Below are 13,526 nucleotides of genomic sequence, written 5' to 3'. Positions count from 1 at the left end.
CAACAGGTCAGGTGCCCCATTAGTGCTTGTGCATTAATGCCTGTGGACCTTCAAGATGCATCAAGAATTCAAGATCAAAGCCAATAAAGGGTAATCTATTTTTAAAAACCAGTTTAAATTTTGTTAGGCAATCGTGATAAATTTAACCAATTTCGCATTATTTTAGCCAAAAATTAAGAGTAAATTCATTTTGTCATTTCGCACAAGTGTTTTCATATTCCACTCAAATAGTGTTGAATATTTTATGCATCCTTGATGTCAATTTTTTCTCTATAAGTATTGCAATTCGGGGATCAGTGCTGGTAATTTTAAAACTTTCAGTGCTAATTCACCCACTTCTTTTGATGTGTTTATCATTAAAACATAAAAAAAAAAAAATTTGATGACATGCGGGTGAGATAATTTCGCCTCTTAAATTATTTTTTTGTTAACCCAAAAGTCCATAGAAAAATCAAATTTTTATTAACAGAAAAAGCAACATAGGGGAAAACAGTTGAAAGACAGATCGGATGATATGAAATAAGAGAATGTAAACGAGAGTTTTCGAATATAAATCTTTTCACTTATACTAAAAAAAAAATAATGGGTAAACAAGAAAACCAAAAAGTTAAGCCACGAAAGTGGACCCCGTGGACTTGCATTCGGAGCTGGGAAGTGGTCTGAAGTCTAAGGAAGATAGATTTCGTCCCCTTATCTGTTTATCCAAGCTCTTTCGTCCACCCCATGCAATAAAGGTAAATCAAAATCCCATACAAGTTCTTCTTTGGGGGAGACTCAAAAACAGTTTCAGGCCCAATTTTATCTGATTGTTTCTGCTGACAAAATTTTCAATTAGATAGAATAATGTCTTGCATTTACAGCTCGGTTTCTTCTTTCTCAATCTCCTCAAATTCAAACTTCAGTTCCTGGCGTTTGAATTCCAAGCCCAGTCCCAGCATATGCTGCGCCGTTGGAGGTATAATTTGAAGCTAGAAACTTAGCAATTTTTTTGCCCTGTACGAGTATAATCTTGATGCATAATCTGAAGCTTTTTAACTGGGGTTTTCACTTGTGACTGCAATTGTCAACGCGTTTCGGGTCTTTCTAAAGTTAATTTTAGTGGGGTCCAATTCTGTTCGTGTTTGCTTATGTAATTTTTCCTGGCCATTGGATTCTACCGTTGAAGGATTAGATCTTTGTTGAGGTAGAGAAACTAATTTTCAATTAGAGCTCAATTGTTTACATGATCCTGTCGTTCGGTGGTTTAAAATATGATGTTAAACCTTAGAAAAATTTGGGACCCCAATTGAAATTTTTATTTCTGTTGCTCAATGCTCTGAAACATAATTTGAAAACATGGAAGATTCGGAGGCTAAATTCTATTTATGATTATGTTGCACTCATTGTTTTCTGAATTAAGATACCGGCTTATATTTTTATGCAAATTCCTGGATCAGTTGCGTGTTTTCTGTCTGTGCTGTGTAGTTAGGGTTTACACCCTTCGGATGATATCATATCAAACTTCATTTTACCATTTGGATGTACAACTCAAAAATTATCTGTTTGGAAAATGTTCAAAGGTATTTAGATGCATTTCACATGGTCAATCACTCTGTAAAGTTAACTATGGGTGAAAAATATACGTAGACATCTCTGGTGCTAGTTTGTGTGCATCTCTTTGGAAACACGTTTGTGGCATACTGGATGTGCTAGTTGGTGTAGTAAACAGGACATGCAGCCTAAGATGTTTTTGCCATTAATGCAAGGAGAATCCAAGTTCTGGAAATGATTCTTTGAAGAAAAAATTTGGTCAAATCAAATCCAAATAGTACTACTCTCCAGACAGACATTAGGAATTAAGTCTGCCTTTAAGGTCCTATGTTGGGTGATGACTTGACTTGGAATTTCTAAATACGGCCCTACCATTTTCCAGGGACTGTTGCCGAACCAAAAACCGTCAGTGTCACTGAGCCTTTGTTGCTTAATGCTGCTCGAGGAAAAGTAGTGGACAGACCACCGGTTTGGCTGATGAGACAAGCTGGGAGGTACATGAAGGCAGGTTTATACGTCTACTGTTTGGATGATGTTTCTCTTATTCATGTCAATACAATGTCATTTTGTTTATATACCCAAGAGAGTTTGCATGAAGGAAAGTGATTGCAGTCCTGTGGTTTGAGTGTGCCTGGAATTTTACAGCTAAAATTGTTTACATTCAAGTCATTTTCTACACTGTTTCTCTAAGTGTCAGTGTATCATTCAACTGAGGGCTGAGTGGTTTTGCATTTCTTTAATAGAGCTATCAAGCTATATGCGAGAAGTATCCATCTTTCCGTGAAAGATCAGAAAATGTCGACCTTGTGGTGGAAATTTCCCTACAGCCGTGGCAAGTGTTTCGGCCTGATGGGGTATGTATGTGTACATAGCACCTTGTAATTTTTGTGGAGCATATTGCAACTGAAAAATCCTTTTTGATTACCTACAAAAGCATCATTCTTAGTGCTTGTTTGTGGATGAGTTAGGTTTTCCTTGCAAATCTACATTTACCTTTAGGATGCATGCTGCACTGCTGATTAATGTAACTGCAAATGACAATTTCCTCTCACAAGCTTCTTCTGTTATTGCTCATTATTGCAGGTCATTCTGTTTTCAGACATTCTTACCCCACTTTCTGGCATGAATATCCCATTTGACATAGTAAAAGGAAAAGGCCCAGTCATATTTGATCCTCTGAGCACAGCTGCTGATGTTGAGAAAGTTAGAGAATTCATTCCAGAAGAGTCAGTTCCATATGTTGGTGAAGCTTTAACAATCTTGCGGAAGGAGGTTTGGCTCCACTTCCTTCTGTTGTTTCAATGAGCATTTGAGGCAGGAAATAATTCTGCACATTGGAACTAGTTAATCTTATATGCTCAATTACTTTGACCTTCCTACTGTATACTATAAGATAATTGTGCAGTTTGAGATGTTTCTCAAAACTGAAAACATTGTGTTTCTTTTACATTTGAAAAACTAAGTTGAAACATTGAGATTTGGAAAATCAGATTTTTCTTGGACATTTGTGGTACTTTCCCATGATACTGTTCTCTAGTTTGATACTTTCTTCACTTCAACTGCAATGGATCTGCATCTAAAGAAACGAAACTATCGATTACTATTGTTTTTTTACATAGTCGAACACGAGTCTACTTGCATCTTATAAGATCACATTTGCCAAGCATATCCCAGCTCTCCAACATTCCTAATGTAGGATATAGGTTGCTACAGATATCTAATGGAATTAACAATGTGAGGTTAACTTAATTGGTCGCTGACATGTCTTTTCTTTGGTCAGGTTAACAATGAAGCAGCAGTGCTTGGATTTGTTGGAGCCCCTTTCACCCTAGCATCATATGTGGTTGAAGGTGGTTCATCCAAGCACTTTACAAAAATCAAAAGGCTAGCTTTCTCACAGCCCAAGGTAAACTGAGTGTACCCTTCTCTGCGATCATTTCTTGGATTGAAAACATATAAACATCTATTTTACCAAAATTTGTAGATGAAGTTGCGATGTATGTGGATCTATCTAACAGTCCACTTGGTTTGTCTTCCGTACTTTATATTCTGCAGTAAATAGAATATAAAAATCCCTTGAAATACTTTTAGCTCATTTTCACCTACCGCAATAATTTTTAAAGCACAATTAAGAAGGCTCAGAAAGAGGTCTCAGTGATTGTTTGTACTGTTGGAAAACATCATAGGAAAACATTGACCCTGCATGACATGTCACAAATTGACATTGTAATTAAATCCTTTTTTTTTTTGGGTTAAATGCAGATTCTTCATGCGCTGCTTCAAAAATTTGCAGCCTCTATGGCAAAGTATATTCGGTATCAAGCTGACAAGGGAGCTCAAGCTGTTCAGATCTTTGACTCATGGGCAACAGAGCTGAGTCCGGTTGACTTTGAGGAGTTTAGTCTGCCTTATTTAAGACTGATAGTGGATTCCGTGAAACAAACTCATCCAGAACTTCCATTGATTTTATATGCGAGTGGTTCAGGAGGCTTGCTCGAGAGACTACCTTTGACGGGTGTGGATGTGATCAGCTTGGACTGGACTGTTGATATGGCTGAAGGTCGAAGGCGCTTAGGCCCTGACGTAGCAGTGCAGGGTAATGTGGACCCTGGTGTTCTGTTCGGTTCAAAAGAGTTCATCACCAACCGTATCAACGATACTGTAAGGAAAGCTGGAAAAGGTAAACATATTTTGAATCTTGGACACGGCATCATCGTAGGAACGCCGGAGGAGAACGTTGCTCATTTCTTTGAAGTTGCCAAAGGACTTAGATACTAGATTCCTGTGTAGAGATAGTTGATTTTGAACTGACTTGTATTGCTAGCCAAGTTATAGCACTAGTCAATTTTTTTGGCAAGTTGCGGCTCAAGGATGTAAAACTTTTGAGTGGAATGTAAAACAACAACTATCTGCGCTAAAACTTTTGAGAGTCTGTCTATTTGTCACCTGCATAGGTCCTACAGGCTGTAAGATGTAAGCTTACTTATTCCCCGGCGATGAAGAATGTGGATACTGATTAGGAACATTTTGCCGTCCGTCTTAAATACTACTGGAAACAGGATGATTTTTACTTCGTTAGGTGCCCCAGCCAATGTTTAGTTTTTTAGAGGGGATGTGATATCCTGAATAATTATTGAGATAAAACACCATTACCATGTAAGTAAACTATTGTGTTTCAACATTGTAAGCCATGAAATCTATACATCATTAGATTCTTACTACCATCCGCTTAACTAAATCGATCCCACTTGGCGATGTGTATACATATTAAAGAAATAGCAGCATATATAGCTCAGAAACTCATCATCAGTTCAGTTAAATATATTCTCAGGGCCTCTTCGTTTTCCAAAAAAATAAAAATTTTGGCCACATGGCTTATAAGAATTGAAGGTGTGACAAAATTTGAATCACATGATCGAGTCTATCTAAGTGTTTGCTGTGCTCGCAAATAAAATCTTGAGTCTATCTAAGTGTTTGCCTTGCCCGCAAATAAAACCTTACATGGATAGAGGCCCATAATGGAAAATAAATACTTGTTTATTAGTAAAGAATTGTGTGTACTCCTCTTCCTTGGAGCCATCCATGTTATTTTTGAGATAAAACAACCTGAAGTTGAAAAATTACTTAAAAGATGTTCTCCGATACTTAAAATGTTTTTTGTGATACAATGCTCTGTTTAGATCCTTCAGTTTTTCAAATATTATAAAAAAATTACTCTAAAAAGTAGTCTAATTTTTTTTAATGTTTAAAAAATATCCTAAAACATATTTTAAAAACTCTTCTACTTTTAAATATTTCAAAATATTTTCTAAAAATATCTCAAAATATACACTAAAAACTCTGCCACAGTAAAATTTTTCAAAAAATACTTCCAAAAATAGCTAATCCAAACGGATTGATTGTAACTTGGCTTTTAAAGTTAAATTCGAAATAATCATCATGCATCGTAAATGGAAAAGTTCAATCTAATTTTTATTGGTTGAGAAGACTCCAAATCGATTATTTCTGCCCATTACTTGTAATTAAAAGAAATCCCAAGTAGAAAGCAGAAACAGAGGGGAAAAGGATGAGAGTCAAATATTTAAAAGCTTTTAAAAATAGTACCACATAATAGAAACAAATCTAGCTGGACATTTGCAGCCCATACAAGCCATTCGAAAGATCAGAATGGACGGACAGAGATCTTCGAGTCTCCACAGAATTCATTCGTTCTAGGTTCCGTTCTACTAGTACTATGTACTAATTTTACGAATTGATTGTGGTCCCCCAAACCCTCAGCAAATCGTTGTCGGTGGGTCCAGTCCACCATGCCAAACTACAGCTACTACAAAAAGGTTAGAAAAGGAATCCATTTTTTTTTTGTCAATTACGACAGTTTGACTTTTGTAAATCCTAAACTTAAACCCACAGGAAATCACCAAAAGTCGGTAACTTTGGATGGTTCCTGAGGAGCTTAAGAACTACCCAAATCCCCCTCCCATATTCGATGTGGGACTACACACCTGACAGAGTGGCTACTAAGCCTTAAAGAAGAACTCTCACATACTCCGACAACAATGTCATGTCTTTTTTGTCAATTACGACAGTTTGACTTTTGTAAATTCTAAACTTAAACCCACAGGAAACTACCAAAAGCCGGTAACTTTGGATGGTTCGTGAGGAGCTTAAGAACTACCCACAGAAAAGGAATCCATAAACTATTCTTCTTCTGGCTCCTCCTCACCGAAATCACCAAATTACCCCTGACAGGTGATACCCACCTGTCCCGTCCACACAGGTGTCAACTGTTCTAGTTGACGGGTTTACAGGTAGGCAAGCTACTAAGCCACAACACAACCTCACGTCATACCTATAACTATACGACAGACACCGGACCTTGCCTTAAATTCGGTCCCGCGCTAATAAAAGGGAAGTGCTACTACTTACGTATTACTTAAATTAATTTATTCTTCTTGTTAAATTGCCTCTTTTATTTGTACACTAATAATACTACTACTATTCATAATAATTGGTGTCCGAATTAAAAAGTTGTGTACGAATACATCTCCCCTCGCCTCACTTCTCTGCAGGCCTTTGTTCATTTCTTCCGACAAATCCAACGAGTTCATCTGAGTGCAAACCCAAGGTATTACTCTCTTATATCTTGCCTCCCATTCTTTTGTTTCCTTCTTTCTGTTTCCTCCTTTTTAACGATATTTGTTTGTTGGGTGGGATAGTAATTTTCTTGCAATTGCTCGATCCCATTTTCATATCTCGTGTTTTTTTGTTCCTTGATGACTCCGTTGATGGAGAATATTAGAACTAATTATTTGCATCTGGTAATGGTCTTAGTTTTCTTTGCCAAAACTATACCTCCGTTGTCTGTTTCTTCTTTTCTGGTAAAGGCATCAGGCTATGGTGATTTTTTTTTTTTTTTTGTGATTATATGTGCTATGAAGTTGGAAGATCTGGGTCATCAATTATCGTATAGGATCATAATACAAGTTGGAGATGAATCTTGCAATGTTGAATGAAACGATCGAATCACAAGAGGGTAATCTTCCACAAGAGGGTGCTCTGTTATGTTCAAATTCCATGAGGGCTCTAATTTCGTAAATGAGCCTTGCGAAATTTATGATCTGCAAGATTTTGTCTTTCTTGTTCCGTTTTTTCTCTTTTTTTTTTTTTGGTTTTTTTTGGGGGGGGGGGGGGGATCGGGTCTATAAGCACAGAAATATTAAGGGTAAAGAAAAAAGTTAATGTAACAAAAGCTACCTTCTGAGTCTCAGATGTCAGCTAGTTTCTTCAGCATTGTTTGGTTTTCATGGAAAATCGAAATGCAATTTTAACATTTTGTTTCCGCTTCTTCACTGGTCAAAACTTTTTGTTTTTTCCTGTTGTTATTGTAATTAGATTATATTCCATTGTTTTCACCATTGTGAAATTGTGCTTGGTATTTCTGATAGAAAACACCTATCCGTTTACTTCAGAAGCTTGGCAGGTACCATTGGTCAAAAATTACTTGGGAATGCAGAAAGATGTGGCTGAATGCGAGTACTTGTCACTCTGATGTCAAAGTGCCTTCCTTTCCATCTTGGGTGGATTTGTTCATTCTTGATGAGGTCGGGCGCATGAATCATGGCATATCAATTTTTTGCGGACAGCTGCAGAATAAAAGCAACACTTGTTGCCTTGCTCTCGTGTTGAAGCACGAGGGAGACAGTTGAATTTCTCAAATAAAACCACTCCTGCCCCGTAAAAACCAAATATTCGTACAAGCAGGAGAGTATAATAGAAGGTGTATAGTAGTTTTCTGATTAGAATGGATAATAAGACAAACATATTAATGCAAAGGTATGACCTTGGAAGATTACTAGGGCAAGGAAACTTTGCAAAAGTTTACTATGGTAGAAATCTTGCAACCGGGCAGAGTGTAGCCATTAAGATAATTGATAAAGAGAAGATTCTGAAGGTTGGACTGATCAATCAGACCAAGCGAGAGATATCTGTCATGGCACTGGTTAAACACCCCAATGTGCTACAGCTTTATGAGGTCATGGCAACCAAAACCAAGATTTACTTCGTTTTGGAGTATGCCAAAGGTGGTGAACTTTTTAACAAGGTCGCCAAGGGAAAGCTCAAGGAAGACATTGCCAGAAAGTACTTTCAACAATTGATCACTGCTGTTGACTTTTGCCATAGCAGGGGTGTCTACCACCGTGATCTAAAACCAGAAAATCTGCTGCTGGATGAGAATGGGAATTTAAAGGTGTCAGATTTTGGTTTGAGTGCTCTAGCTGAATCTAGGCGGCAAGACGGGTTGCTTCATACAACCTGTGGAACCCCCGCCTATGTTGCTCCTGAGGTTATTAGCAGGAAAGGTTATGATGGTGCCAAAGCTGATATCTGGTCTTGCGGTGTAATCTTATTTGTTCTACTGGCTGGTTATCTTCCATTCCATGAATCGAATCTTATGGATATGTATAGAAAGATAAGCAAGGCTGAGTACAAATGCCCGAATTGGTTTCCTCCAGAAGTGCGCAGACTGCTATCAAGGATCCTCGACCCAAGTCCATACACTAGGATTTCCATAGCCAAAATTATGGAAAACACTTGGTTCAGGAAAGGGCTGGATCAGAGAGATTTAAGAGCAAGTATAGAGGACAAGGGAAAGAATCCCTTAAATGCTGATATTGCATTTGATCTTAATGAGTGTTGCAGCGGTCCTTCTACCGAGACAAAGCTAGAAGTACCAAAGCCAACTAACTTCAATGCATTTGACATAATCTCCCTTTCAACCGGTTTCGACTTGTCTGGTTTGTTTGTGAGGAATGATCAGAAGGAAGAAGTGCAATTTATATCAAAAAAGTCCGCACCCTCTCTCATATCCAAAATTGAAGAAATTGCTAGACGTCTAAAGCTGAAAGTCATGAAGAAGGAAGGAGGGGTGATGAAATTGGAGCAACCGAACGATTGTAGAAATGGGACTGTGTCCATCGATGTTGAAATTTTCGAAATCACTTCGTCCTTTCACTTGGTGGAGGTTAGAAAGTCAAGCGGAGATGCATTGGATTATCTGAAGGTGTTGCAACAGAATCTAAAACCGGCTTTGACAGAAATTGTCTGGGCTTGGCAAGGCGAGCAGCAACAATAGCAGTGATGATGACGACGAGAAGCTACTGACTTCATACTCAATTCACTGTGTGTAAGTTGCCAATTTAGTTGATTTCCATGTGTGTATGTTTTGCTGTCTGAATGCGTGTTGCAAATGATTTTCAACTTATATGAACCTTTTGTGACTTTGTTTGCTGGAAATTGTCCCATCGCCGCCATATTCATTTTCTGTAACTTTCCTTTTGTGTGGATTCATTATACAGCATTTCTAATTGAATGGACTTTCAACACTAGATTCATTGGCCATAATATGGAAGTAATCGGTGAATGAATTTGCTGTGATCCGAGGTGGCCATATCTAGAAATTAATACTACTAGAAAGTTTTGGGTCAGCTTTCAAGGTTTTCATTTTCTTCTCAATCCGTAGAATTTTGGCGGCCCTGTTTAGAACCCCAGAGGTTCATATTCTCAGGAGAGGAGACCAACAAAGAAGAAAAGCTCGAGACATCAATCACTAAAACAACTTAGTACAATTTTGTGATGGCGAGCTGTATGGCACCGTACGTACATTGATTAAACTACGATAAAGAACAAAGCATCAAATTTTATTTCTTTCCTTCTTACGATTGGTTGAAGATGACTAATTATTGCCAAATGATGTCCAATTCAATGAAAACCTGTGTTCAATTCTATATTCGGTTGGGAAGAAAGACTGGATTCTACATCAATCGAGTAGCCCATTACTTCCAACAGTAAAAGTTGCACGTTTCGGCCCAATGCGCAATCATTACCAAAAAATGTATATATATATTTCCTTTCCATTGGGTTGAAGGGCGCAGGAAGTAGGCTTTCAGGATAGGGCCGAGGGGCCGAGACTCGTTTCTGTCGCCTAAACGGTTCATGGTTTGAATTGGTCGAAAAAATTGTAAGATGTACGTTAATTATATGATACGTTTGAGGTTCACAAAATCGAACTACATTTACATTAGACCGAGTTCGCGATGACCAAACCGGCAAAACATGGAAATTTATTACAGTGAGATAGAAGCTCGCTCTAGGAGGGTGCCACTTGACTTTTATTCTGTTCAATTGAACGTGGAAATTTTTCTACGAAAAATCAGAATCCAATCCAAACAAGGATGCAGAAATTTCCCTCGAACCTATCCTGCCCTGGCAAATTCCATGCGTGTTGCATCTCAATTCAATTGTCATCCACGCCACACAGTCGACGACGCCTATACAAAGTGTGTCGCATAAACCATCACACTTTCAATCAAGAAGATTATATAATTGCGTGTATAATTTGTGGGAAAGCATGTTCCCGTACACATGGCGATAATTGGGCGTGTGAATCTATAAAATTTGTTTGGTTTTGGTTCTGGTTCTTTCCATTGTCCTTCAATTGGGTGCTATTAATTGCTGTAGCAATCCGGGAATAAAGACCTTCCAATCTACGTGTCTATTTCTCCGATCTTCATTTTCCTTTTCGAATTAGTATGAAATTGTACCCAATGACGGGAGTGACCCGTAGTGTCACAGCTGTTTAACTTTTCATGCTTAGACCATCCGCTGGACTGAGAAAGCCGCAATTTGAATGATTTCGACAATGCTCTTTCTTGCAGTTGCACCTAAATCACTTTTATCCCTTCTTACCACTCCTCTAATTCTTCCCCGCAAAAAAAAAAAAAAAAAAAAAAAAAAATCTCAATTCTTTCCCATTGGGGAGTTGCTTTCACTTTGAAGTTCAGCTTTCGCAATTACATAAAAGCTATTGTTAAAAAATATATATAGAGAGAGAGAAGAAGATACTTCAACGATCAATTCCAAATGTTTGGTGGTGTTCCATAATCGAGTTTGAACAATATGCTCGTAGAGGCCGACCGCTGTACATCATTTTTCATGAGCGAGGCAATGGCGTGCGGGAGTTTGCTTAAAATCTATATATCTATATGTATTGCAGAAGGAGTTTTTAGCAGAGACCCTCTCAATGACTTCCAAACTTCTCATTCTTTTTTCTAAATTTTTGTATTTATTTTAATGCATAAAAAGTAGTGGGTTATAACCAACCCTATCACCGGTCAAATTTAAAATTTAAAACTTTTCCATAATCTATTTCATAAACCGTTTATAGTTTGTTATTTATACTTTAAATCTTTTTTACTCCTTCATTAAAGACAAATGCTCATTCACATGCTATTTTAATACCCTATCACCAGTCAAATTTAAAATTTAAAACTTTCCCCTAATCTATTTCATAAACCGTTTATAGTTTGTTATTTATACTTTAAATCTTTTTTACTCTTTCATTAAAGACAAATGCTTATTCACATGCTATTTTAATATAATTTTAATTCGAAAGCATACAACATGATCAAGAAACAGTAGAATCAATTATGACCAGATTTTGACCAAAAACACAATTAGGTCTAGATGCCACTGGCACGTTGCCGTAACTTGCGTTGCCAATTAGGACTATTTAGCCTTTTTTTTTTTTGCAAAGAGTTAGGACACTGTAAAGCTTATTTAAACAAACTTTGTCTCATCGGTGATTTGAGTATCAAGTTATTGAATATACTACAAATCCTATAATATCAGTCTGCTATAAAAATTAATATTTTACTAGCATGTGGTATTTGCGTATGAAATTTTAGAGGTAAATCAAATGCTTTTACTTATACTCTATATAATTTGAATAGTTTTTTAGCGAATATAACTATGTTATGCAAGACCATTACTTTGTACAATTGGAGCTAGCAAATTGTATATCAATTATAATTTAGATTTTGCTCGATACCTGCGCAGTTGGTGAGTTCCATTAGTAACACTACATCAAATTTTTAATGTTATTTCATACTCTTATCAACATGTATTTCAAAAAATCGTAGGTTTGAAAATGATACATGTACTCGAAAGTTAGTTACGTGGTTGAAATCAAACAATTTTGCAACATCACAAGCATTGTTGATAGCAAATTCAAAGAGAATATGGATATCTGAATATACAATCATGCATACGGTAAACTTACTCTATTTAATTTAATAACTGCACAAATTTTTTAATTTTATAATCATAATATATACTTTCTTTCATTCTTATTAGGTTAAATATTTTCGAATACTTGCTTACATTCAGAACATTAACAGAGAAAACATGTTCTATGAGTTATGCAAAAATTATGGACAACTATGTGAAGGTCATTTTTTCAAAAACAGTATGTATGCATTGTAATGATGTGGTCGACACTGTTGTTAGGTAATTAATTTCATGTACCTTTAATTTCAACAAATTTTTCTATATTGTATATAACATTTTATTTGTCAAACAGGTATAATATAATATATAAATCAAAGATTCCAGTAGTAACATGCATCTTAATCTACAAGACAGACATGCACGATTCGTATTTGGTTGTGATGCTTCTTATCTCAGAGAATTACAAAGGAAGGTAGAATTTTTTTATATATGTTTATTTTTTATAACGCTATTTATAAACTATGTAAAAAAAAATACACTAATTTTGAATTTCGCACGTACTTAATTCTCAGGACAATGGTGATAGGTTGTTCAACCAACGAATCAATTCATACAAAGATCGTGCATTTTCATTTGTAGTACACATTCCACAAAATTCAACAGAATTAATTAAATCACCAATTTTGGCTTTCGTACTAAAAGTTGATTGGAGTGAAGAGTTTTCACACCTTCATGCAAGATTATCAAATCGAATGCATAATATTTGTAAGTATTTCATTTTAACAATATTTAATTATATTCATTTTTATTCATATATAATTCATTTTCTAATATAAATTTCTATTATTTTTTTAGGATCTATCTTCTGAAAAAAGGTAATTTTTTAATAATATACACATTCTATCATATTTCAAACTATTGTTAGACAGATATTATATTTTAATTATGTTGGTACAATTTTTTAACTTTTTTTAATTCACCCTTTTATTTTCATTTTTTTCAATAATGTCAGCATCGTGCGTAGCACGGGTGTTCACACTAGTTTTGTAGTATATAAGGTGGATAATGATGTTTAGCGATTACTATATTTAAGCATTACTAAAAAAATGTGACGAAGAAACACATATAATATGTCAAAACAGCATCGGAGTTTATCAAAATTTGTAGATGAAGAAGGATTTCATTTTCTATTAATCACACACACACACACACACATATATATATTTGTTTCTGTTTGATAATTGTGGCGCTAAAGGTGACATATTTTTTTGAGTTGCGCTTTGTTCTGCCATTATTTCAAAGATATGTCATATGGTATGTCTTAATTGAAAGACTTAATCAGGATGAGCATTGCTCTCTCTCTCTCTCTATCTCTCTCTCTCTCTCTATATATATACATATATATATATAATATATCCTTTTTGTCTAGT

The 13,526-nt window shown here is 36.0% G+C and overlaps 2 protein-coding genes across 4 annotated transcripts; both read left to right on the top strand.

Annotated features, from left to right (window-relative positions):
* Positions 1 to 683: 683 nt before the first annotated feature.
* On the top strand, positions 684 to 4,604 carry LOC113761058 (uroporphyrinogen decarboxylase, chloroplastic). The gene is made up of 6 exons (XM_027303875.1): positions 684 to 955; positions 1,913 to 2,034; positions 2,274 to 2,384; positions 2,614 to 2,802; positions 3,311 to 3,436; positions 3,793 to 4,604. Exons 1-6 carry the CDS (start codon positions 844 to 846, stop codon positions 4,306 to 4,308), a joined length of 1,176 nt encoding a protein of 391 aa, XP_027159676.1. The 5' UTR covers positions 684 to 843; the 3' UTR covers positions 4,309 to 4,604.
* Positions 4,605 to 6,514: 1,910 nt separating this feature from the next.
* Positions 6,515 to 9,395, top strand: LOC113761092 (CBL-interacting protein kinase 18-like). Of its 3 annotated transcripts, none has more exons than XM_027303929.1 (2): positions 6,515 to 6,655; positions 7,511 to 9,395. In XM_027303929.1, exon 2 carries the CDS (start codon positions 7,832 to 7,834, stop codon positions 9,161 to 9,163), a length of 1,332 nt encoding a protein of 443 aa, XP_027159730.1. In that variant the 5' UTR covers positions 6,515 to 6,655; positions 7,511 to 7,831; the 3' UTR covers positions 9,164 to 9,395. The 3 variants fall into 3 exon arrangements, with proteins under 3 accessions (XP_027159730.1, XP_027159728.1, XP_027159729.1); XM_027303927.1 differs by having other exon boundaries at positions 7,500 to 9,395; XM_027303928.1 differs by having other exon boundaries at positions 7,476 to 9,395.
* The last annotated feature ends 4,131 nt before the right edge of the window (positions 9,396 to 13,526 follow it).

This window comes from Coffea eugenioides, chromosome 2, assembly GCF_003713205.1.
Source record: "Coffea eugenioides isolate CCC68of chromosome 2, Ceug_1.0, whole genome shotgun sequence".
NCBI lineage: Eukaryota > Viridiplantae > Streptophyta > Magnoliopsida > Gentianales > Rubiaceae > Coffea > Coffea eugenioides.
Note: the sequence above shows the minus strand (reverse complement) of the source record. Positions and strands in the feature narration are given on the sequence as shown.

Coding starts and splice junctions, on each gene's coding strand:
- LOC113761058 (XM_027303875.1), top strand. CDS start 844: ATGTCTTGCATTTACAGCTCGGTTTCTTCTTTCTCAATCTCCTCAAAT. Junction 956..1,912: donor CATATGCTGCGCCGTTGGAG/GTATAATTTGAA, acceptor ACCATTTTCCAG/GGACTGTTGCCGAACCAAAA. Junction 3,437..3,792: donor TAGCTTTCTCACAGCCCAAG/GTAAACTGAGTG, acceptor GGTTAAATGCAG/ATTCTTCATGCGCTGCTTCA.
- LOC113761092 (XM_027303929.1), top strand. CDS start 7,832: ATGGATAATAAGACAAACATATTAATGCAAAGGTATGACCTTGGAAGA.